The following is a 21274-nucleotide window of genomic DNA, read 5'->3' as shown; positions in this document are numbered from 1 at the left end:
AGTAATTTAGAGAGTGGACTTTGCAGGAACTGGAAGCTGAGGATTATGATTTCAGATTGCACTGCTGATAGTCCCAGTCGTGTTGCCACTTACCTGCCCACACCCAAGCCCAGGTTACAGGGAGAGAGCCTGGCTCGGCTCAGAAAGCTGATGGGAGGGGAGGCTGGAGGCTCCCAGGGCCATCGGACCTCTGGGATGCTTGAGGGCAGGGAGAGGGCAGAGCTAAGTCTAGGATAAGTGACTGATTGCGTTTCCCAGATAATGGACAGGCACTGGGGACACGGGAGGTCTGAGGCTGCATGGGTCCTGCTCCCTGACCCTGTGTGTCCCTACAGTGGGTGCCTGCACTGGGCTTTCTCCACCCCATGCGGAGAAGGGCCATGGAAGCCCTGGGAGATGCCTTCTAATATCTGGGAGCCAGATTCCATTTCCCCACTTCTGAATTCTGCTCCAGCGGCCATTCTGACCCGAGCGCGGCAACCACATGGGCGGCTTCCCTCAGTTCCCCTTACAGGAGCCTCAGGGTTCCAGGCACAGCCCTTCACGTCGGTGGGGTGGGCACCACTTCTCTCAGGCTTTCTTTCAGCTTACCTTCTACGACTCCACAGACATTGGCATACACATCCAGGATCTTTTTCCTCCGGCTTTGAATCTGTAAAAAAGACGAGAATTTTCACCTCCAGAAAGGTGGCAACAGCAGTGAGGAGGCAAATCCTCGATGTCAGCAGGGCAGGGGCAGCTGCGTCCAACACCAGAGATGCTGCACACAGACCCCCGTCATCACCCCAGCCCTGACACACAGGGAGGAGGGCCTCTTCAGGTTTTCCCACTCAAACAACTTTGGGGCCCACCAAGGGTGCTTCTTAGGTTCAGCTGGGTGGTCAGACTCACAAGACACTTGGGGACACCCCTGGCATCAGTCTGTTTGAAAAGATGACCATGGGACTCCCACTTGCTCTCAGGACATCTGTGTTGCAGCAGGGCTCCCATTCCAGATCATGTGGCTGGTGCCAGGAGACCAGGCCACGGGTTAATAAAGTAATTTAGAGAGTGGACTTTGCAGGAACTGGAAGCTGAGGATTATGATTTCAGATTGCAGTGCTGACTGTCCTAGTCCTGTTGCCTCTTACCTGCCCACACCCAAGCCCAGGTTACAGGGAGACAGCCTGATTTGGCTCAGAAAGCTGATGGGAGGGGTGGCTGGAGGCTCCCAAGGCCATCCGACTTCGGGGACACTCGAGGGCAGGGAGAGGGCAGCTAAGTCTAGGATAAGTGATGGGGCTGCAGAGTCCTGGGGCCATGGCCACCTATCTCTCTTGTAACAACTCCACAGGCTTCCAGGGTCCCTGCAAGTGGCAGCTGCTTTATAGGGGTCACTGAACTTGGGGCAGCCAGAGCATGGCATCCTATCAGGACCAGGCCAGAGCCAAGATCTCAACTGGGCATTTTACCATCACTGATGTTGCCTAGCAACACAGCTGTCTGCGGCTGAGGTCTGCAGCCAGGGGCACAGATTAGAGGGACGACCACAGGCCAGGCCCACCCCAAGAGGGCTCGGCCCACCTTCGCTCTCACCCCCACCCTGCTCCTGGCCACAGCACATTACAGGGTGGTAGGTGATGATAAAACCCTGGGGACAGTTTCTACATGTGAGTTTGTTTTTATATTTTAAAAAATGCATACAAGAAAAATGGTGTGTGTGTGTGTGTGTGCACGTGTGTGTTTAGAAAATTTTCTGGTTGGAAGGCCGGGCGCGATGGCTCATGCCTGTAATCCCAGAACTTTGGGAGGCTGAGGCAGGTGGATCACGAGGTCAAGAGATCGAGACCATCCTGATCAACATGGTGAAACCTCGTCTCTACTAAAAATACAAAGAAAATTTGCTGGGCATGGTGGCGTGTGCCTGTAATCCCAGCTACTCAGGAGGCTGAGGCAGGAGAATTGCCTGAACCCAGGAGGCGGAGGTTGCAGTGAGCCGAGATCGTGCCATTGTACTCCAGCCTGGGTAACAACAGCGAAACTCCGTCTCAAAAAAAAAAAAAGAAAATTTTCTGGTTGGATAAAACCCAGTATGTTTACAAGGGTCTTTTTCTGCCCTCGGGCATTCCAAATGATTTTACCTTTTTTCTCTTTGCTTATTATTTTTCATTTTTGTGTGTGAAGCTATATAATAAAAAGAAAGTAGCTGGGGGCAGTGGCTCAGGCCTATAATCCTAGCACTTTGAGAGGCTGAGGCGGGTGGATTGCCTGAACTTGGAGTTTGAGACCAGCCTGGGCAACACTGTGAAACCTTGTCTCTACTAAAATACAAAAAAAATTAGCTGGGCATGGCAGCATGCGCCTGTAGTCCCAGCTACCCGGGAGGCTGAGACAGGAGAATCGCTTGAACCCAGAAGGTGGAGATTGCAGTGAACTGAGATCGCACCACTGCACTCCAGACTGAGCGACAGAGTGAAACTCCCGGTTAAAAAAAAAAAAAGTGTTTTCCCCGCCTTTGGACTATCTTGCTGTGAACCTGCCACTGTCCAGGTCTCCTATCTTGGACTTTTGGGAGAAACACCCAGTCTTGCAGGAGAGCTGATTCAGTAAGAAAGCTCTAGTCGTGCAGCTATGGGGGAGCCACATCTCACAGCTCATCCTGGCACCTGCAGGAGCCTCACCCCGGCTGACTTGTTGCTGGTGGCAGACTTCTCCCTGGCCAGGTGAACCAGCGACAGCAGGCACAGCTCTGGGGAGCCCTGCTTGTCAGGGGCGGGCTCCTCATCACTGTCCACGCTCCGGCTCAGCAACTGCTCATTCTCTGACGAGGCATCGTTCTCGCTGCAAAAACAAGAGCAATGGTTGTTAGCAGTGCCTGGGGGGGCTGCAGCCCTGACACGTTCTCCTGTGGTGAACTTATTCATTCCCCTACTGTGGACAGTTGGGTACAATGACTTACTTGTTTTTCAAGCATTTACTGGGCACTTTGTGGGCATGGGGCCAGAGGACATGAGATGAGACAGATACACCCGTGGTTCCCTGCTCTTCTCCAAACAAACAAGTCCGTGGTGGGTGACCTGCAGGTGTCTAAGGGACTGGGGCTGCCACTGAAGGTGGAAAGCATCCAAGAGCCGCTCCTTTCCTGCTGTCTAACATGCGGTGGATGCTCTGTGAAGGTTCATTGAATATGTCCTAGATCCCTGTATTTAATCCCAATAAGGATCAAGTTCAACTGTTGTCTTCATGTTAAGCAAATAGGTTTATGTGACTGGCACTGAATCCATGCTGGCTCTCTAGAGTCACTGAAAAGGGAACTGAATGGAGCCTTGTGCCTGGAAAGCCCCCTCTTGACTAGTGGGGTGACCTGGCTGACCTGTGTGCATTGCAGGGGGTGGCACAGCAAGCCCCAGCGGGTGACTGGGTGGGCGGTCGGATGCACCAAGCCTGGGATCATGCCACCCCATGGCTCACGGCCCTAGGCACATGTGGGTTGGAGCTTAAACTCTCTTAAAACCATTCCAAGTATATGAAAAACAATGTTCTTTTTTAGAGGCATCCCACTTGTTTCCTGTGGTTTGGCTGAAGACTTCTTTTTTCTTAAAAAAAAGATTAAAACTAGGTTACAGCAATGAAGCCCATATGCAAACCCAACCCTAGAGAAAATGAGAACATGATGAAGTCCTGGGGGGACCCACTTCCTCATCAGGCTCCAGGGCCTCCCAAAGAGGTGGTAGGGCCCATCCCTGTCCCCCCCCATCCCTGGCACCCACATCCTGTCTCCAAGACCCAAGGACAAAAATGGAGGAACAAGAGCTCACCGTCTTGCTGTCTTTTAACATCCAATTGTCAGGGTTCAATTTGTATTTAGTTCAATTTGTGTGTGAAATAAGTATATGTTTTTTCTTAGTAGGGCCCCTGAGGTTTCCCTGTCTTCAACTGAAACTAAAGTCATGGGGCATGTCTCTGGCCTTTTGATTTCTGGGGATAAGAACAGCCTGAATATCAGAAGGGAGAGGCTGAGACGGAATGAGATAAGGCTGGGCTGGAGGCTGAGGAGCAAATTCAGTCTCTAGGGAGGTCCTATTTCAGAGTTACATCCATGCAAGATGACCAGGTCCTGCCCTTGGTCCTAGGATCGTCAGCAGCTCGGATCTGGCACCTCCCACCAGTCATGCACGATGGGGCTTAGACCACAGATTCCTGCAGGGGTTCAACTGGAATTGAGGCACTTGCAGGAATTAACCACCCCAACACACACTCCACTTTTCTTTCCTAGTATTCAGAGACTCCTTATTTGTTTGCCTCCTGCCCTTGTGTCAGCGTTGAGAGACACTGGAGTTTTCCATGTGAGATAATGCACCTGGCAATACTTTTTGAATGCCAAAGCTCCACACAGATGCTGGATCAATTATTATTCCTCGACAGGAATGGCTTTGGTGAATTGCAGGAAGATCATAGGGTGGGGGCAGGAGAGGAGGGCTTAACCTCTGCTCTTCCTGTAATCAGTTTGATGATCTTCTGGTGGCTCTGTGCCCCATCTGCCAAGGGAGGCACTGCTGTGTGGGTGTCCTTCCAGTGAAGCCTGTAGTGGCCATGGGGATGAGGCCTGGCACGGGGGTCCAGGCACATTGCCTTGCTGGGAGCTGATGCTGTGGAGTTGATTTTTGGAAGCTATGCAGGACCAAGTCCAAATAACCATCCCACTGGATGAATAAAAGATTTACTTCCTTCTGCTCTCGATTTTAGAGCAGGGGCTGGTTCCACACCTTGATGTGTGGTAAATGTGGGAAAGGCTTCACCTGCCAAATCTCCCCCTCCAGAGGCCTCTTTATGCCACATGGCTCCTCTGGAGCCTGGACTCGGACCTCTGCCCTGCCTCTCACTAGTGTGTGACCTTGGGACTTCCACACCTCAGTGTGGTATCCTATAGACAGGGATGATATGAGCACCTTGCTCCTGGGCTGTGGGGGAGGGTGTGCTCATAGCCCTAGCTCAGCGCCTGGTGGGCAGTAGGCACCAAAGCTATTAACCATCATCGCCATAGTTGTTACCAGCATTACAGTGGCAGCAGTCCTGGCACTGGCACTAGTGGTACCAGTGTGTTGGCTGCAGCAGCAGTCACAGGGGCTGCTGCATGCATCCTTGGCTTTATGTTCTGCCCTCCCAATCTGGAGAAGGGGCATATGGAAGTTGGATGTTAAGAAGGAAGGCCCAAGGAATTTGTCAAGATGCAGGGGCAAGGGCCTGACCCGAGAGCAATAGGCAGCCATTCCCACGATCTCTCATAGCACCTGACCCCTACTGGTCAGCAAGGAGGTGGCAGGGACTATATGTCGCCAAGTGTCCCCATGGCATCCCAGGCCAGCCTGTCAGTGGGTGTGCCTCAGGGTAGGCACAGCATGGTTCAACATGCAAGAGCAGAAGCAGTAAGGCTGCACTCTGGCTCCCCTTCCTGCTCAGGGGCCACAGGACCCCAGCTTCAGCCTGGCGGTGGGGGGCTTCCACATACCTCTTGGTGGGCTTTGCTGGAGTTGCTGTCAACTTCTCAAATTCATCCTTCTCAGAGAACATCACCACATTGTCTGTAGGGAAATGGGGAGGTTGGGGAGACAGGAGTTAGAATCGGCTTATGGCTCGGTGCTCAGCCCGACCCTGCTCTGAGCTTCCTATTGGGCAGAGCTGCCTGCTGTCTGCATGGCACCACCCCAGGGTAGGCACAGCATGGTTCAACATGCAAGAGCAGAAGCAGTAAGGAGGCCACTGCCAGGGACTCCTTCTACCCAGAGAAGGGCACTGTGCACGTGGGGTGTGGAAGCCTTGGTTCACAGACCTGGGGCCTCTTTCTTCTCCTCATCCTTGCTCACTGGGGCCTCCACACTCTTCCCTGGGTGGCTGGTGCAGCAGGCTGGGGAGAGAGGAGGGAGTGAGCAGGCAGGCTCTCCGACAGGGGGAGTTGACGGAGAGTCCAGGAGGCAGGGCACCGTCGCGTGGGGGCCGTCACCTGGGGCAGAGGGCTTTGTCTTCAGGATGTAGAACATGATGATGAGGACGATGGCGATCGCCATGATGAAGATGGTGGACATCGCAATGATCAGGGCAGTGGCCAGGTGTCCTTGGCCTGAGAGCTCTGCTGGTGGAGGGAAGGTATGAATGACCCAGAGCTCAAGATCCCTGCTGGACTTTCCTCCAGGACTATGGCCCCTGGAAGCAATGGCCCTGCCCCTGGATGCTTTCAGGGAACCCTGGAATCTGAAGTGCTTGCTTAGTCTGAGAAACAAATCCTCCACATTAGCTTTGGCTGCCAGACCAGGACTGCCCAAGCCCTGCTCGCTGCCCTCAGACTGGCCTCTCCTGACGTCTCTGGGAACATCATGGTCTGGGGTCCCTTGGCTGTTCCTAGGGAGCTTGCTCTTGCTTCTACTACTTTGGGAACCTGAGGTCAGGGTTTGATGTGGAGAGGAAGAAAGGCCAGTGAACAAGAGTGTCTGGAAGGCAGCACGATTCAAGTTTGGACATTTCCAAACAAAAGACAGCTCTGGATTCCAGGTTTGGCACCATCTTGCACCTCATGCAATTTCAACCTAAGTGTCATCATAAGATCCCCAGGGCACAAGCCACCTACTCCACTTATTCCACCACCTCCGCCAGGCAGTCACCCTGGGGGATTTTGCTCCTCAGTCACCCCAGGGGATTTTGCTCACTTCCCTGGTTAATGTGGACCTTGGATTAATAAAATGCCCTGAGGCTCATTCTCACTCTCTAAAATAACCAATCAGGACTTGGATTATCTTGAAGTAAGATCCAGATTTGCCACCACCAAATAGACAGGAGACAAGCATCTGAAGCTCCTGGATCATCTTGGGGGGTGGTGGCGCCAGAGCTGAGGACCCCGCCTGTGGGCACTGAATCTCCTGTGGGTGCACTTGTAGGAAAACCAGCCTCCCAGCGTCATCTGGGGAGTACCTGTAACAGTGTTTGCATGCCAGGTCTGGATGACATAAGTGTTTTAATATTCTCGGTGTTGTGAGCGACTCCCCCAGGGCCTGTGCAAATGAGATTCATATATCCTTGCCCAGCAGTCTTCTTTTGCTCGGCCTTAGTGTGTGGGAGAACCAATGATGAGGCTGATGAGCTGGGCCCTCTGAGGGCTCTGGTAGGTACCTCATGGCTCACTGAGACCTGGACCCAAAATATGCTTCAATAATAGGCTGGCACTAAACCAGTGAGAGGGAAAGGCCAAGCCAGCTGGAGGGCTGACTCTGAGAGACATATTGAACTTTGGGGTCTTCCTCAATCCCTTCTTCCCTGAGGGGTTAGGGAGAATGAAATATTCACTTGCTGCAAGTGAATATTAAAGTGCTATAGGCAGCAGGTTTATATAAAAGCTGGTGATAGAATTGCTGTTGACTCCCGGCCAAACCAAAGCCCAGGATGCCTGGTCTCTCCTCCTGGCCAGGCTCGCAGCTGCTTGAGCTGCCCACCTGCTGCTCTGCCCCCTGCCCCTACCTTCATCACCAGCACCTCCCAACTGGCTCAGGACACCCATGGAGGGATCAACTCCGCTCCTTGCAGAGATAATTACTTCCTGCATGGGGGGTAGGGGAGGCACCATGTCATTCAATCACATTAGGGACGTGAGGCCAGGTGGGGAAGCACACCATAATCATTACTCATAATCATTTCCTCTCTTCCTCTGAGCGTTCTTCCGAGTACCACTTAACTCCAGGTGATCGATACCTGAGCAACCTCCTTACCTTTATGGGCATGCTGGAAGGGAGACAGCGTGCTGCTGCTCGAGGTGCCAGGGAAGTTGGCAGAAGCTCCTGAAGTGGCTCCCACACCTGCAAGGAAAACAGAGTCCCTCAAATGATCTAGAGAAGTGACACCTTCAAAGATGCTGCCACAGAGCTCGTGGATCTGGATTCATGATCTTGAATGGGCTTGAGGCAGTGAGGGCCAAGGGGAGATAAGTAGTTGTATTTCTTAGAGTGTTTAATGAGCCCTGAAGAGTCATGGTTATTGTTCTTTAAATAAAAGCACTCATGTGATAACCGTTAAAATTAAACAACTGATAGTTGGGGAGTTTTGCAAGCCTCACCAACTCAATTTTCCTATGCTTGGAGACACAGTATATGAAGCCCATAAAAATAAGGAACATAGAATGTGTATATGGAAGTACTATTAGGGCGACACAGTACTTGACTAATTCCTTCAATTACATAGAGTAGGCATGTAGGAATACTTTTTCTGGTCGTAAAAGCAATATATACACCCCACGCCTGTAATCCCAGAACTTTGAGAGGCCAGGGTGGGTGGATCACTTGAGGTCAGGAGTTCGAAACTAGCCTGGCCAACTGTGGTGAAACTGTGTCTCTACTAAAAATACACAAATTAGCCTGGCATGGCTAGGCTGTAATGCCCGCTACTTAGGAGGATGAGGCAGGAGAATCGCTTAAACCCAGGAGGCAGAGGTTGCAGTGAGCCAAGATTATGCCTTTACACTCTAGCCTGGGCAACAATAGAGAAACTCCATCTCAAAAAAGTGAAAATAAAATAAAAATAAAAATCTTGAAAAATAAGAATATGAGAAAGGAGGAAGAGAACTACCCATGAGCTCCTTGAAGTTGACTTTTGCTATTTCTCTCCAGGATTTTCCTAAGACATTTTTACACAGTTGTGACCAAACTGTTCAACAGCGAGGCAAACCTTCCCTTAAAGCCGTGCTTCCTAAAACTCCCCTTCTACAGAAAAAGCATCGCTTAGCAGGGATAAAATGGAAGCTGATTTCGCTTTCAGTCAAATCACTAAAACAACCATTCAGCAAAAACAAAACTTTCCACCGCAGAACAGACCACGTCCTGTTCCAGACCTCCCGAAAGAAGGTCAACCTTCTTTTAGGCCAGACTTCAGTTTTGCAAATAATAAAACCAACTTGTTTCAAATGTGTCTCCCAGTCTCTTGCTTTTGTCTCTAGCAGGCGGAGTAGCAGTTTTGGAGAAATCTGGGAAGTGCATTTGGTCTACAGAAAAGCAACCCCTGAGTCAAGGACAAGGCCAGCTGTCTCCCCCAAATCAAGGCACCTCCCCAGCCTGGCCCAGCCCAGAGGAATGGCTTAGCACTGTGCCTGGTCAGCCCATGCAGCAAGGCTTCCGGGAGAAGCAAGCTTCCTAGTTGGGTGTTTTTTTTTTAGGTTTTGTTTTGTTTTTGAGACAGGGTCTCACTCTGTCACCCAGGCTGCAGTGCAGTGGCATGATCTCAGCTCACTGCAACTTCTGCTTCCTGGGCTCCAGTGATCCTCCCACCTCAGCCTCCTGAGAGGCTGGGAATACATGTGTGTGCCACTATACCTGGCTAGGTTTTGTATTTTTAGTAGAGAAAAATACACATTCTCTGCTAAAAATACATTTTAGTAGAGAAAAATACATGGGGTTTCAACATGTTGGCCAGGCTGGTCTTGAACTCCTGACCTCAAGTGATCCACCTGCCTGGGCCTCTCAAAGTGCTAGGATAACACATGTGGACCATGATGCTTGGGCTGGCTGTTTTCTTTAGTAGTCAGTTCTCAGGAGAAATGCACACTCTTGTTCTCTGAGTGGAGGCAGGCAGCTCAGGAGCTAGTGACCAGCGGAGCTATCCACTCCTGTCCGTAAGTGGAACGGGGCCACAGGACAATGGGCTGGATGCTAGTCGGTCCTCACACCTTGTAAAGCAAATTGGTAGCTCGGCCAATGAAACACTGGGCTTGGGAGGGACCCCAGCAGCTGAGAGTGCCTGGGACTGTCACAGGGTATGTGAGAAACGTCACCTGCCCACAGAGGGGCAAGTGATGTTTCCTTATGTTTCTGGATGATGAACGGAAGCCATTTTTCCTCCTTGGCCTCAAACTTATGATAAATTCTTCGTTTTCTTAATTTAACCACTTACTTGGCTTCAGAACCAGTGTTCTTATTAGGGAAAGAGCTGGCCGGGCACGGTGGCTCACGCCTGTAATCCCAGCACTTTGGGAGACCAAGGGGATAAAATCACTTGAAGTCAGGAGTTTGAGACCAGCCTGGCTAACATGTTGAAACCCCGTCTCTACTAAAAATACAAAAATTAGTTGGGCACGGTGGTAGGTGCTTACAATCCCAGCTACTCAGGAGGCTCAGGCAGGAGAACCGCTGGAAACCAGGAGGCAGAGGTTGCAGTAGCTGAGATGGCACCACTGCACTCAGCCTGGGCAACAAGAGCGAAACTCTGTCTCAAAAAAAAAAAAAAAAAATTGCTGGTGGAGAGGTGCGTGCTCCTGGCTGAAAGCCACAAGACCACATCAAACAACAGTGTTCCCCCTCTCAGACCTTTCTGAATTTGCTCTGGAAGTCTCCAGCGTGATAAGGGGACTTCAGATTGTGTGCCTGTTTATGTTTGCTGGGAGGTAGCCTTCCACAATGCATGAGGTGAGTGAGCATAGGGGCATCATGGCGTCGTTTCCAGCATGACCTCATTTCCTTTATAAGAGCAAACAAGACATTGAAAAGAAGCTGATCTAGCTGTTCAGTGAGACGCTAAAGGGAGCTTAAGATACACTGTCAGAGCAAAAGAACAGCTGTGGGCTGTCTGTGGATGTTTGCCATCTTTGTCACTTCTTTTCCCTTCCTGCCGGGGCTTGCAGGCTGCTTCAGGTGATGGGGTTGGGGATGGGGACACAGATACGCCCAGGCCTGTGGTCTAGAGTGGGATGATAAACGCAGCCTAGCGGGCACACAGACTTGTGGAATGCCTCTGCAGCATTGTGCCTGGTGACGCAATGATGTCCCCAAACAATGCCTGCAGACGAGAGCACATCAGTGACGTCTTCCTGCACCCACAGGTCCCCACCTGTCCTCAGCCGGCTGTGCCCCAATCCTAATCACTGGACGTTCTCTTCCAAACACCTCCATCTGGCACCAGCCAAACTGTCTCTGACTGTGGCAGGCTGCAGGTGTAGGCTGGGTGTTCCCTGATGTGCAGGGATCCCTGAGTTGGTCAGAGAATTGCTTGTCCTGAACACGTGTGTGCAGCTGAGGAGGTGGGGGCAGGGTGGGTGGGATGGTGGACCCTGACATGTCTCCAGAGCTCAGCCTCTCATGTCAGGACTGGAGCTGAAAACCGGCATCCAATCAGCCAGACCCTACAAGCCCCCTCAGTTTCCAAAGTTCCCAGGGCCACCAGAGCATCGGCAGGGAGACACTTCCCATGAGACTGGGCAGGAGAATCCTGGTTGCTAGATTGTTGCCGAAGGAGGAGGAGGACATGCAGATTTCAGACTTGCCCACAAGCCATCCAGGCCACCAAAGGGCAGCAGCTCACTTCCTGACAATGGGGCTCTTCCCTGTGCTCAGAGTTCAGCAACAAGAAATGGAGCTGCCCTTGCTGCAAATCACAAATAAAGGCAAGGGTGCATGAGAATTTCCAGAGTGGCAGCCTCGTGGCCAACAGGCGAAGGGGTGTGCTTGTGGCAGAAAAGGAACAGATCTGCCCCAGGCACAGCTGTATTACAAAAGCCACACGTTGCTCATGTGCGGAAGCCAAAGGAGTGGATCTCATAGAAGTAGGAGCAGCACAGGAGTGGGGAAGGGGAAGCTGGTTAATGAGTACGAAAGTGTAGCTGGGCAGGAGCAGTCGGTCTGTGCTCTGCACTCTGCAGGGTGACTACAGCTGACAATAACGCGTTGTATCTTTCTCACAGCTACAAGAGAGGATCTGGAATGTTCCCAACACAAAGGGATAAGTGTTTGAGGTCACGGATATCATAATTACCCTGACCAGATCATGACACTTTGTATATTGTATAGAAATTTCACTCTTACCCCATAAACATGTGCAATTATTATGTGTCAATTGAAAGAAAAACCAACATCTAGCTTACTTGGTCTGTTTTGTCCACAATTCAGTGCCTCTGCCCCCAGGCAAGAGAGAAGGTGTGGCAAGACCAGAGGGGACCAAGAGGGAGGTGGTGGGCCTTGCTGCCCCTGGCTGCAGGGCTGACCTTGTGAGGTGAGGTCAGCCCCCTGCACAAGTCTCTCACCTCTGGTTGCTGCCACTGTCACTACACATATAAGCCACAAGAGGAGGTGGGCAGATCTGGTCCCAAAGTGCCAACCTTGGGCAGCACTGGGTGTGGCTTGAGGGTGGCTAACGAAGGCACCTGCAGGGCCTGAAGCAGGGGCTAGGTGATCAGCCCTGGGTAGTTCTGCTGTTTTTCAGGCGAGTCAGAAAAATCGCCATGGGAAATAGACACCTACTCTGCATTACCCCTAAATGCTTGAAAAAAATCCACCCCAGAATCATATAAGTATGGATTTTAATATTAATAGCACATCAGCATCATGTTGAACCCATGTGATGTATAAAAGATCTTTGGGAAAAACCCAGCATATGAAGAGGATAAGAGAGAGGCCTGGGCTGATCCCATTCCCATCATGTCCACTCCTTCTGCTGTCACCAGCTGGAGGTCCGCAGACAAACCCTCAGGCCCCGCAGGGTGGTGGGTGGGGCTGGGCAGGGTGGGGCGAGATGCAGCCCTTGTGCAGTCCCCAGGACAGGCATGGGTGCCCCCATGCCTGCGGGCAGATTCTCCCGGGCCAGGGTCTATGCCTTTCTACTGAGGGTTAACTCAGTGCTAACCAAAAATACAGTGCCTGGAGGTTTCCCCCCATTCCACTGTGTGCATCTTGGGATGGCTCGTTAAGTGGAAGATGCTCCAGGTGTGTTTCTGTTGGGTGGCCAGCTGCAGGTCCAGCTCCCCTTGCGCACTTCCGTGTGCACCCGGGGTTTGAATAAGCAAGGCTGGAGTGCTTGATAAAAGCTGGCGTGAACTGCAGTCCCAGAAAACAGACAGAAATGTCCAGACAAGGCCTATATTAAAGTGAAAGTGAGCGGGGGCTGCTTCTGCCTAGCTCGCTGTGGAGTTTGAGGCAGTGGTGACTCAGAAGCAGGCAGCGGGAGGGTCCTGCTGGCCACTGTGCTCCCCTTCCCCAGGAAGACTCAGTGAACCAGAAGCCCATGGCTAGAGGGAGCTACGCCTCCATTCACAGCCATGATAGCTCATTGGTCTGTTAATCCACACAATTTAGAAACTCACTGGTATGCATTAGAGGCTGGCCGGGATTCTCTGCAAAGGGTATAAAGAGATTGGATTTTTAGGTATGATCTGTTTATTGATTCTTAGAGCTGTCAACAAGGGGTCCCAGACTGTGGCACTGCCGTGTACCTCCTAGTGGCCAATTCTGAACTGTGGGCAGACTCAGCAGAGCCTCCCTAGCTGCTCAAAGTGGGGTCCCCTGGGAGCTTGCTAGAAATGCTGAGTCTCAGGCCCACCGGGACCTGCTGTGTCAGAATCTGTTGCTCAGCAGGTCCCTGGAGATGTGTGTGCAGTCAGGTCTGAGAGGCTCTGTGCCAGGAGCAGCTGGACACTGGTGTCTGGGAGGCCCGGAAGCCAGCTTCACACCTGAGGGGCAGCACTTGCTGTTTAGCATCACAGAAGGGCATCCAGGCACGGGAGACTGAAACCATGGGAGCAGGCAGAGTAGAAGAGACTTCTCCACAAGGCCAGCCTGCTCTGGACTTGCCTCAGGGGCCTTCATCACTGACGATAAGAAAACAACTGCCAGGCTATTGCGTCCTTTCATTAAGCCTCTGACCACTCTTTCTAGGGAGCAATTTCTGCTGCCCAGTGTCCCAGGCTCTGGGGTGCCTTCTTGGGTCTGAACTGTAGTGGGCCAGAGCCAGCAATGTAGGTCGGCAAGGCACTGTGGTGCACTCACCCTCTCCCCACACTAGAAAGCTGCCTCATGGGGAGCCCTTCTACCCCAGTGGCTTCCGCACTCTGAGTTCATAGCTGACTTTCCAGTCCTGGATCTCTGCCTGGAGCTTCAGGCCATCTCTGGGTTAGCTATCTTTGTCTGGATGTCCCACAGTCCCCTAAAATTCCATACACATAACCTCTATCTTCCCTCCACTTCCCCACCAAGCACCCTCTTGCTCCTGCCTTCTGCAACTGAGCAAGTGGTACCATGTCCACATGGCCAGCCACAGAGACACCTGAGCGTCCTCTTCTGAATCTCTTTCCCCTTCTGTGTGCGGTCTGCACCTCTGGTCAGTGATGGAAGTGCAGGCCAGCTCATGTGCTGCGGAGCCATGACCTCTGCTGGGCTGGGATACCTCACGTCTGGTCAGTGCCCGGTGCCTGGCACTAGAGTGGGCACTCCACATGCATTGCCCACGTCATCGCATCTATCCTCCTAACAATCATGTCCCCATTTTGCAGATGAGAAAACCTTTCAGGAGTGATAACCTATAATGAAACCCAAGCCTGATGCTGGACCCTATCTTCCTCTTTATTACGCGAGGGCGAGGCCAACGAGTTGACTTCCCTGCCCCCACTGTCATACCTCACAGATCCCTTTACACAGGACGGTGCAGGAGTAAAAAAACCAGAAAGCTCTGGTCGCCCAAGTGCATCCTGCTCTTTAATTTAACTGAGAAATAACCAAAGGCCTTTTCATCTCTTCACTGGGCCACAGGGCTCCATGGTATTGCAGTCACTGAGTACAGGCTCAGAGCTGGGGGTGAGTACGTTCTAATCCAAGGTGACAAGCAACCCACAGGCAGGACTGATCTGCAGTCTCACACCTGTCCTCTTCAGTTTCCCTCTAGTTACTTGGCAACCCCAGAAACCAGAATGATTTTATTCCATTTTAAAGAAAAGTATGTGTTACTTTTTCATTTCTCCTCAGGGTTATTTGAGGGGCTGCCTCACATTAATTAACACTCTGTGGCACTCACGATGTGCTTCCAGGTAGATTTGGTGGGCAAAATTGCGCCCGAGCCACACAGCAGCCTGGGCAGTGGGCACCACTGGGAGCTGGCCTGGGCAGGAGAGGACCCAGAGGCTCTGGGAGGTGAGATGACTCATCTAATTCAGGCAGTGAGGTTCCAGAACAGGCTCGTAACCCACCCTAGTGGTTCCCAGATTTCTTTAAAATGTACATTCTCTGGCCCATCCAGACCTGATGAATCGGAGGGTGGGCCCAGCAATTCAAGTAAAAAATCCCCAGGGCGATCCGCTGAGAATCACCACCCTGCAACCCTCTGCTCCAGAGTGCGCAGAGAAGCCACCAACTCTTTAAGGATAGGAGGTGATTGTGCTGCACAGGTGCCTGAGCATGGGATTCGAGCCCTGGAGTTTGTGGGAGAGCTGTGGGCACCCAGCCCTGCTCCTAGGCTAGGGAAGCCCTGGCACTGACCTGGACTCACTCCTGGCTGGTGACCCCCCTGCAGCTGCTCCCCGTGGCCTGCTGCAGCTCTCCTAGGTGTGTGTCATCCTCGGCCAGGGGCCCTCGGCAAGTCTGACTGTGGTTTGCATAGTCCACCATTTGCTGCTGCAGAGTCCAAGGATGTGACTTCGTTTGGCAAGGGCCCAGGTAAATCAAGCAAAACACGGGGAGGAAGAGGTGCACTTGACCATGACCACGGGTTTGAGGAAGACAGGGCCTGCTGGACCTGGGCAACCAGTTGGCAACTTCAGGATCCTGACGAAATGTTTCCTAAATCCCTGGCTGTCTGGAGAGGGGTTGCCAGTGGCAGTCCTGTGTGTGTGGGTCTCAGTGACTCCACAGGGGCTTTCTCCCTCTGACATTTCTGCTGACTGCTGATCAGGTGCCCTGGGTAAAAAGATCTCTGGATTGGAACCAGTGCAGGCCTAGGGGTGGAGATCATCACTCTGGCAGTCACACTGAGGCCCCGACCCGGGCAGGTCGCTATTCACCCCAAGGCCTAGCTGGCTGTATCTCCCCATTTCCCAGATGGGCAAGCCAAATCTTCTAAGGCTGGGGCCTTGCCAAAGGAGCCTGTAATGAGAGCACAGCAGGACTGTCCATTTCTCTGCTGACCTCCTTCAGAGTTGGATTCTAAGGCCTTACCTCAAGGCCTTCCTGGGAGCTGGAGGTGGGAGTGGGATGCACTCATTTTTAACATCTCCAGGACTTGGCTGGGCAAGGTGGCTCACGCCTGTAATCCCACCACTTTGGGAGGCTAAGGAGGGTGGATCACGAGGTCAAGAGATCAAGACCATCCTGGCCAACATGGTGAAACCCCATCTCTAGTCGAAATACAAAAATTAGCTGGGTGTGGTGGTGCACGCCTGTAGTCCCACCTACTCGGGAGGCTGAGGCAGGAGAACTCTTGAACCTGGGAGGCAGAGGTTGCAGTGAGACAAGATCAGGCCACTGTACTCCAGCTTGGTGACAGAGCAAGACTCCTTCTCAAAAAAAAAAAAAAAAAAATCTTCAGGACTCAGGGGACTTTGCTTGCTTTCCACATGTGATAAACCTCCTTGCTGGACTTGGAGAGGTACCCCTGCCTTTACTCGAGTCTGTTCTGGCTGCCAGACATTGCACGTTGAAAGCTGTGCCGCGTGAGAGCTCCCTACCAGAAGAGCTCCTGAGGAGGGCTGCTCCTCTCCCAGCTTCACAGGCAAAGATGGTTTTCTGAATAGGTGGGGAGTGTCTGACATTTTCTCAGACTGGTTCTTCATCCCAGAATGATCTGGCCTTGAATCAGCCTAGATCCCCACAGAGGACATGTGGGCCACGGCAGTTGGCTTCACATGGGACAGGCTGGCAGCCAAGCAGCAGCCTCCTCAAATTTGTGAATTAATTAGCATATGGCTGGCCAGGAAAATGGCTCTGGAGATGAGCAAACCCACTGGTGCAGGGGTCATGCACTTGAGTGATTTGGAAGGGAGGGAATGGCTCTCCCTGCAGCGCAGCCCACAGCACAGAACTCTCCTCTGGGCTTGAGCAGAAGGAGAGAGGAGATGCTGCTCCCCATACCTGCTCCTCCCCTTCCTCCCAGCATGGTTAGATGCAGGCCCTCCTTCTCCTGGACAACATTATTATGAGACATGGGGGTAGGTGGAGCCTTATGGAGAGCAAAGAGAGGCAGGGTCCAAGGGTCAGCTCCTCCTCCACGCTTAAAGGAGCCGGAGGGTGGCAAGTGCTCCTGCAGCCCGGGGACCAGGCGCCCAGCTTCCTCCCAGCTGCCTTCGTCTCTCCCCAGACCACACATCCAAGAGTCCACACAGCACGTTCCCGAGGAAGAGGTACTTGGCCCTTCCTCATAAACAGATGTCCACGAAAGCCAGACTGAAAGGGGAACAGGAAAGAAACAGCCCAAGGTGGGATTACAAACTCGTGAGACTGTTTACCTGTGCTTTGCGGAATCTGTTTCATTAATTGTGATCACACCATATTTTCCTTGGTCTCACTATCACCTAGCACCTTGCAGCACTTTGCAAAATAGTACTCTAACATCCCGTTGATTTTCACAATAACCATGTGAGATGGGTAGGTCAGATGTCAGTACCCCCCATATTACAGATGAGAAAACTGAGGCTCATGGAGGTTAAGTGACTCGTCAGGTAGCTGGTGGTTGACCTGCACTAGAACTTAAGGCTCAGCTCTGGCAAACCTCCCTCGCTTCATAGACCTGCCTGGACAAGCCACAGGGCATTTCCACTTATGCTGTTACTGTGATTCACCTTGTCCAGGTGCCGGGATCGGCTCCTTCCTACACCCCCCATAGTGAAAGAGATCTGTGCTGAACAAATACTGTGCTGGTGGAAGGACAAAGACACTCACATTCCTTGGTGTTGGGGGGCGCCAGGAGGCAGGAGTAGCAGACCATGCCGTAGATGTTCCTGGGTCTGTTCTCCAGCATGTAGTAGCTACGGGGGCGAGACAAGACAAAACAGAGGCAGGTGAGTGGACAGCACACAGGCAGGGACTGGTGCAGAGAGCACAGCAGCCATGCTGCAGGCCCACAGTCCAAGTGGGGCATGAGGCCACGCCCAGCCAGCCGCCTGCTCTGTCCAGTTTCCTTGGGATTGCAGGCTGTCTTGAAATGAAGCATTCTTTTTAAAAATAATGAGCCTCCAGCATGGGCCTTTCTTTTAATCTAAGCTCCTTTCTGGGTCTTCTTTCTGGTAGCTGTGTTTAGTGTGTGTGCCGTCACTGTTAACCACCAGAAATACCCATGTGCCCCACACGTAGGCCCTGCTTAACTCCCCAGGGGGTCTTACCAGGCCCTTGTGGAGGAGAAACACACCCTCTGTGAGCACCCTCCCCAGAACCTGCAGCCTGGAGGGATCATAGGCGTCAGTGTGTCTCTGGGACGCTTGGAACTTCCAGGCCATCTGCACCGCTGCTGAATGCCACCAAGTGGAGCTGCCACCAGAGTGCAGCTGCAGGAGACAGACAGTTATGCTGTCCAGCGAGGTCAAGGCAGGTGGCCCTCATGGCAGCGGGCAACACAACTGGGTTATAAGTGCCTCCTCCTCAGGAAGCACTCGATGGAAGACACTCTTGGAAGTGCAAGCCTTTATGGCAGGGTTGCACACACGGCACAAGGGACAAATCATTCACAGTAGCTCCGTGTGAAGTCCTTCAGCTCCCAGTGGTGTTCCATTCTTTTTCTGCTCCCTGATGTCACGGTGCCAGCCCAATGGCTGTGTGACTGCTCTAGCCCTGCTCTCAGGGGTCGGCCCTGTGGCTGTGCTCCCTGCAGCTGCCCCACTTCCAGGCACAGCCCCTGCTGACACCACCCTTTCCTTGGGGCTCCCAGCTTGGGTGCCTTCCCTTGGCAGCTCTGGATCCTACCCTAGCCCAGACCCATTTTCCATAAACAAATGCTCAGCGGAGAGCATGGAGCCATTTGTCACACTTTGAGAAGTCGATTAAATAATGTGAGCGATGCCAACGCTTTCCCTATTGTGATTCAAGAGCTGGGATAAGAAGGGATGTTTCCATGGCTGTTTTCTAATCTCTTTGTATTAGCCAAGCCCCACAGAGGCCCTGCTGATGGCATTGCTAAACAGCAGCCCTGGTGGGGGTCTGTGGGCTCCTGCCTTCCTGAGCCTGGACCATTCCCAGTAACATTAGGACCATAATTGCCTGCCCTCCCTCAAAGCCCTTTATCCTCAGATCCCTGTGTATCTTGTAAACATTAATTATCCAATCTCAGAACACCCCCCCAGAGAAGCCGTGACAACAAATTTTACAGCTAAGCCTCTTGCAAAGCTGCCTTTTGCCCTTCCAGAAGCCACCTCTCTCCATGAGTCAGGCCAAGGCTCGTGTCTGCCACGTGGCCTTATAAGCTCACAGGCATGTGGGCCGGACCACGTCCACCTGCAGCTTTATAGCGACCCAGGCCCACACTGATAGTTCTGAGAAATAGCTCAGGCTCCTAGGAGCCTCCTCCTCCCCTCCTGCTCCCCATCTAGCCTCCTCCATGCCTCACCTCCTCCGTCCCTCACCACCTCCTCCTTTTCTCACTACACCTCCACGCATTCTGTCTCCTGCCTAGGGGGATTGGCTCCTGCACTGGGAAGCCCTCCCAGGCAAGCCTTGCTGACATCTGTATTCCTTGGACCTTGTGCTAGGTACTGAGGGAGGATGCGTCTCTGTAAACACTGGCTGAATGAATGACTGAGACCAACTTCTTCTCCATGGAAGTTTGACGCTTAGGTGAAGAGGACCCAGAAGGCCTCTCTGCCCATCCTGGTTCACACCCCAGGTGCTGGGCTTGGTGTTTGTCATGGGTGAAGCTCCAAGGCCACATGGTTGGTGTGGAACACCCAGGCTTTACAATGTGTTCCCACTGGGGCCACTACATTCTGAGCTTGGCTCTGTCCTATGGCTGCGTCTTTGGCTTGTCCTGGGCACCCAGGCACCTTCTGTCACAGGCTGGCCACCCTCATCTGCGGGGTCAAGCTATGCAACCTATCAATGAGGGAATATCGAAAGGTGATAAACTTTTTTTTTTTTTTTTTTTTGAGACGGATTCTCTCTCTGTTGCCCAAGCTGGAGTACAGTGGTGCGATCTTGGCTCACTGCAACCTCCACCTCCTAGGTTCAAGCAATTCTCCTGCCTCAGCCTCCTGAGTAGCTGTGATTACAGGCATGCACCACAATGCTTGGCTAGCTTTTGTATTTTTAGTAGAGATGGGGTTTCACCAGTTGTCCAGACTGGTCTTGAACCTGGGGTTTCACCAGTTGTCCAGGCTGGTCCTGACCTCAAGTGATCCACCCACCTCAGCCTCCCAAAGTGCTGGGATTATAGTGTAAGCCACCGCACCTGGCCAGTGATAAACTTTTAAAAGCACATTGACTCCAAGAGGCTGTTATGAAATTGTCCTTCCTCACTTGGTGAGTGTTCAGTGCCTCCTGACAAGGAGAAGCCACTGTTTTCTAGCACATACTGCTGCATGCAACATTTCTAAATGTTAGGATCTCTCTTTAGGACTAGCCTAAATTCCTCACGGTGTGGCTTACACCAAGGTCTCTCATCCTCGGCTGTGCAGCAACGAAGAATATGCACTTGTCTTCTTCTGCCTGGGCTTGTCATCAACCCGATGTCAGGTGTTCATTTAGGGATCCCTGGCCCAGCTACAGAGCATCCAATCCCTTCGTCTTTCTGGAAGGGTCTAACTTCCTACTACTCTTTGATCTATATTTGGCTTTCTCCCTAGTTCTCCTGGCCCCTGTTCTACATGGGTTGATGAAGGTGTATAGCCCAGGACAAGAGTCAGTTTAAATGGGTTCCCTGGGGTCTGTTGTTTAGGGACTGACTTTCTCTCAGTCAATAGGCATAGATTTTCCTAAAGAGTTCCTTTCCTCAGGACTGTCATGCCTGTAAGGGATGCTGCAGGTTCCCAGATGTTCATTTTCCTGTAACTGTGTTGGTGTACAGAACCGGTGCAGAGCTGCTGTGTCTTGCCACCTGCCCCCGCCCTCCAGAACAAGCTCCTCCTCGCCCTGGAGAGGTGGGGAAGCGTAACCTCTCTCTCTCACTTTCCTCCTGTTTTGGTTCCCAGGTCCTCCCACACAATCTCTCCCAACAGGAAAGCCTTGGGTGCTGCTCATTGTTCAGCCACACAGCAGGGCGGGCGGAGCGTCAGGAGGAGCACTTGCCAAACCACAGGCAGGGGCCGAGGCCCAGGAGAGACTGGGATGAGGCAGTCCGCGTCTGCAGCCTGACAGCCACTCGGATTCAGGAATGAACACAGCCTTTCACGGAGCTGGTCACGCCAGACTGCCAAGGCTCCTGTGGTCCTCCTCTGTGACACAGCATGACAGCCTCCCAGGAGGAAGTGGGGCCTGCAGGGTCCTACCCTGGGGAAGCCTCTTCTGCAGGAAAGGGGGTGGCATGAGCCCCTGAGAAGGGCTGGGATTTGGAGGTGAGGAGGGGGCCTTCGATTTTGGTGGCCTCGGGACTG

The 21274-nt window shown here is 52.5% G+C and overlaps 1 protein-coding gene across 6 annotated transcripts in view; it reads right to left on the bottom strand.

The window, feature by feature from the left end:
• EDAR (ectodysplasin A receptor) overlaps positions 1-21274 on the bottom strand; it is a 90435-nt gene that overhangs the window by 11595 nt on the left and 57566 nt on the right. For 2 of the 6 annotated variants that reach the window (XM_078348887.1, XM_035271857.3), the window contains exons 5-11: positions 17640-17725; positions 7734-7820; positions 5981-6109; positions 5810-5884; positions 5489-5561; positions 2661-2820; positions 592-652 (exon numbers count right to left, since the gene is read on the bottom strand). In XM_078348887.1, coding sequence (XP_078205013.1) covers positions 592-652; positions 2661-2820; positions 5489-5561; positions 5810-5884; positions 5981-6109; positions 7734-7820; positions 17640-17725 — 671 coding nt within the window. Of the gene's footprint in view, positions 1-591; positions 653-2660; positions 2821-5488; positions 5562-5809; positions 6110-7733; positions 7821-17639; positions 17726-21274 lie in introns of all 6 variants that reach the window. The other 4 variants (XM_078348888.1, XM_035271859.3, XM_035271860.3 and 1 more) reach the window with 2 other exon arrangements.

The sequence above is a fragment of the Callithrix jacchus genome, chromosome 14 (genome assembly GCF_049354715.1).
Source record: "Callithrix jacchus isolate 240 chromosome 14, calJac240_pri, whole genome shotgun sequence".
NCBI classification, from domain to species: Eukaryota; Metazoa; Chordata; class Mammalia; order Primates; family Cebidae; genus Callithrix; species Callithrix jacchus.
Note: the sequence above shows the minus strand (reverse complement) of the source record. Positions and strands in the feature narration are given on the sequence as shown.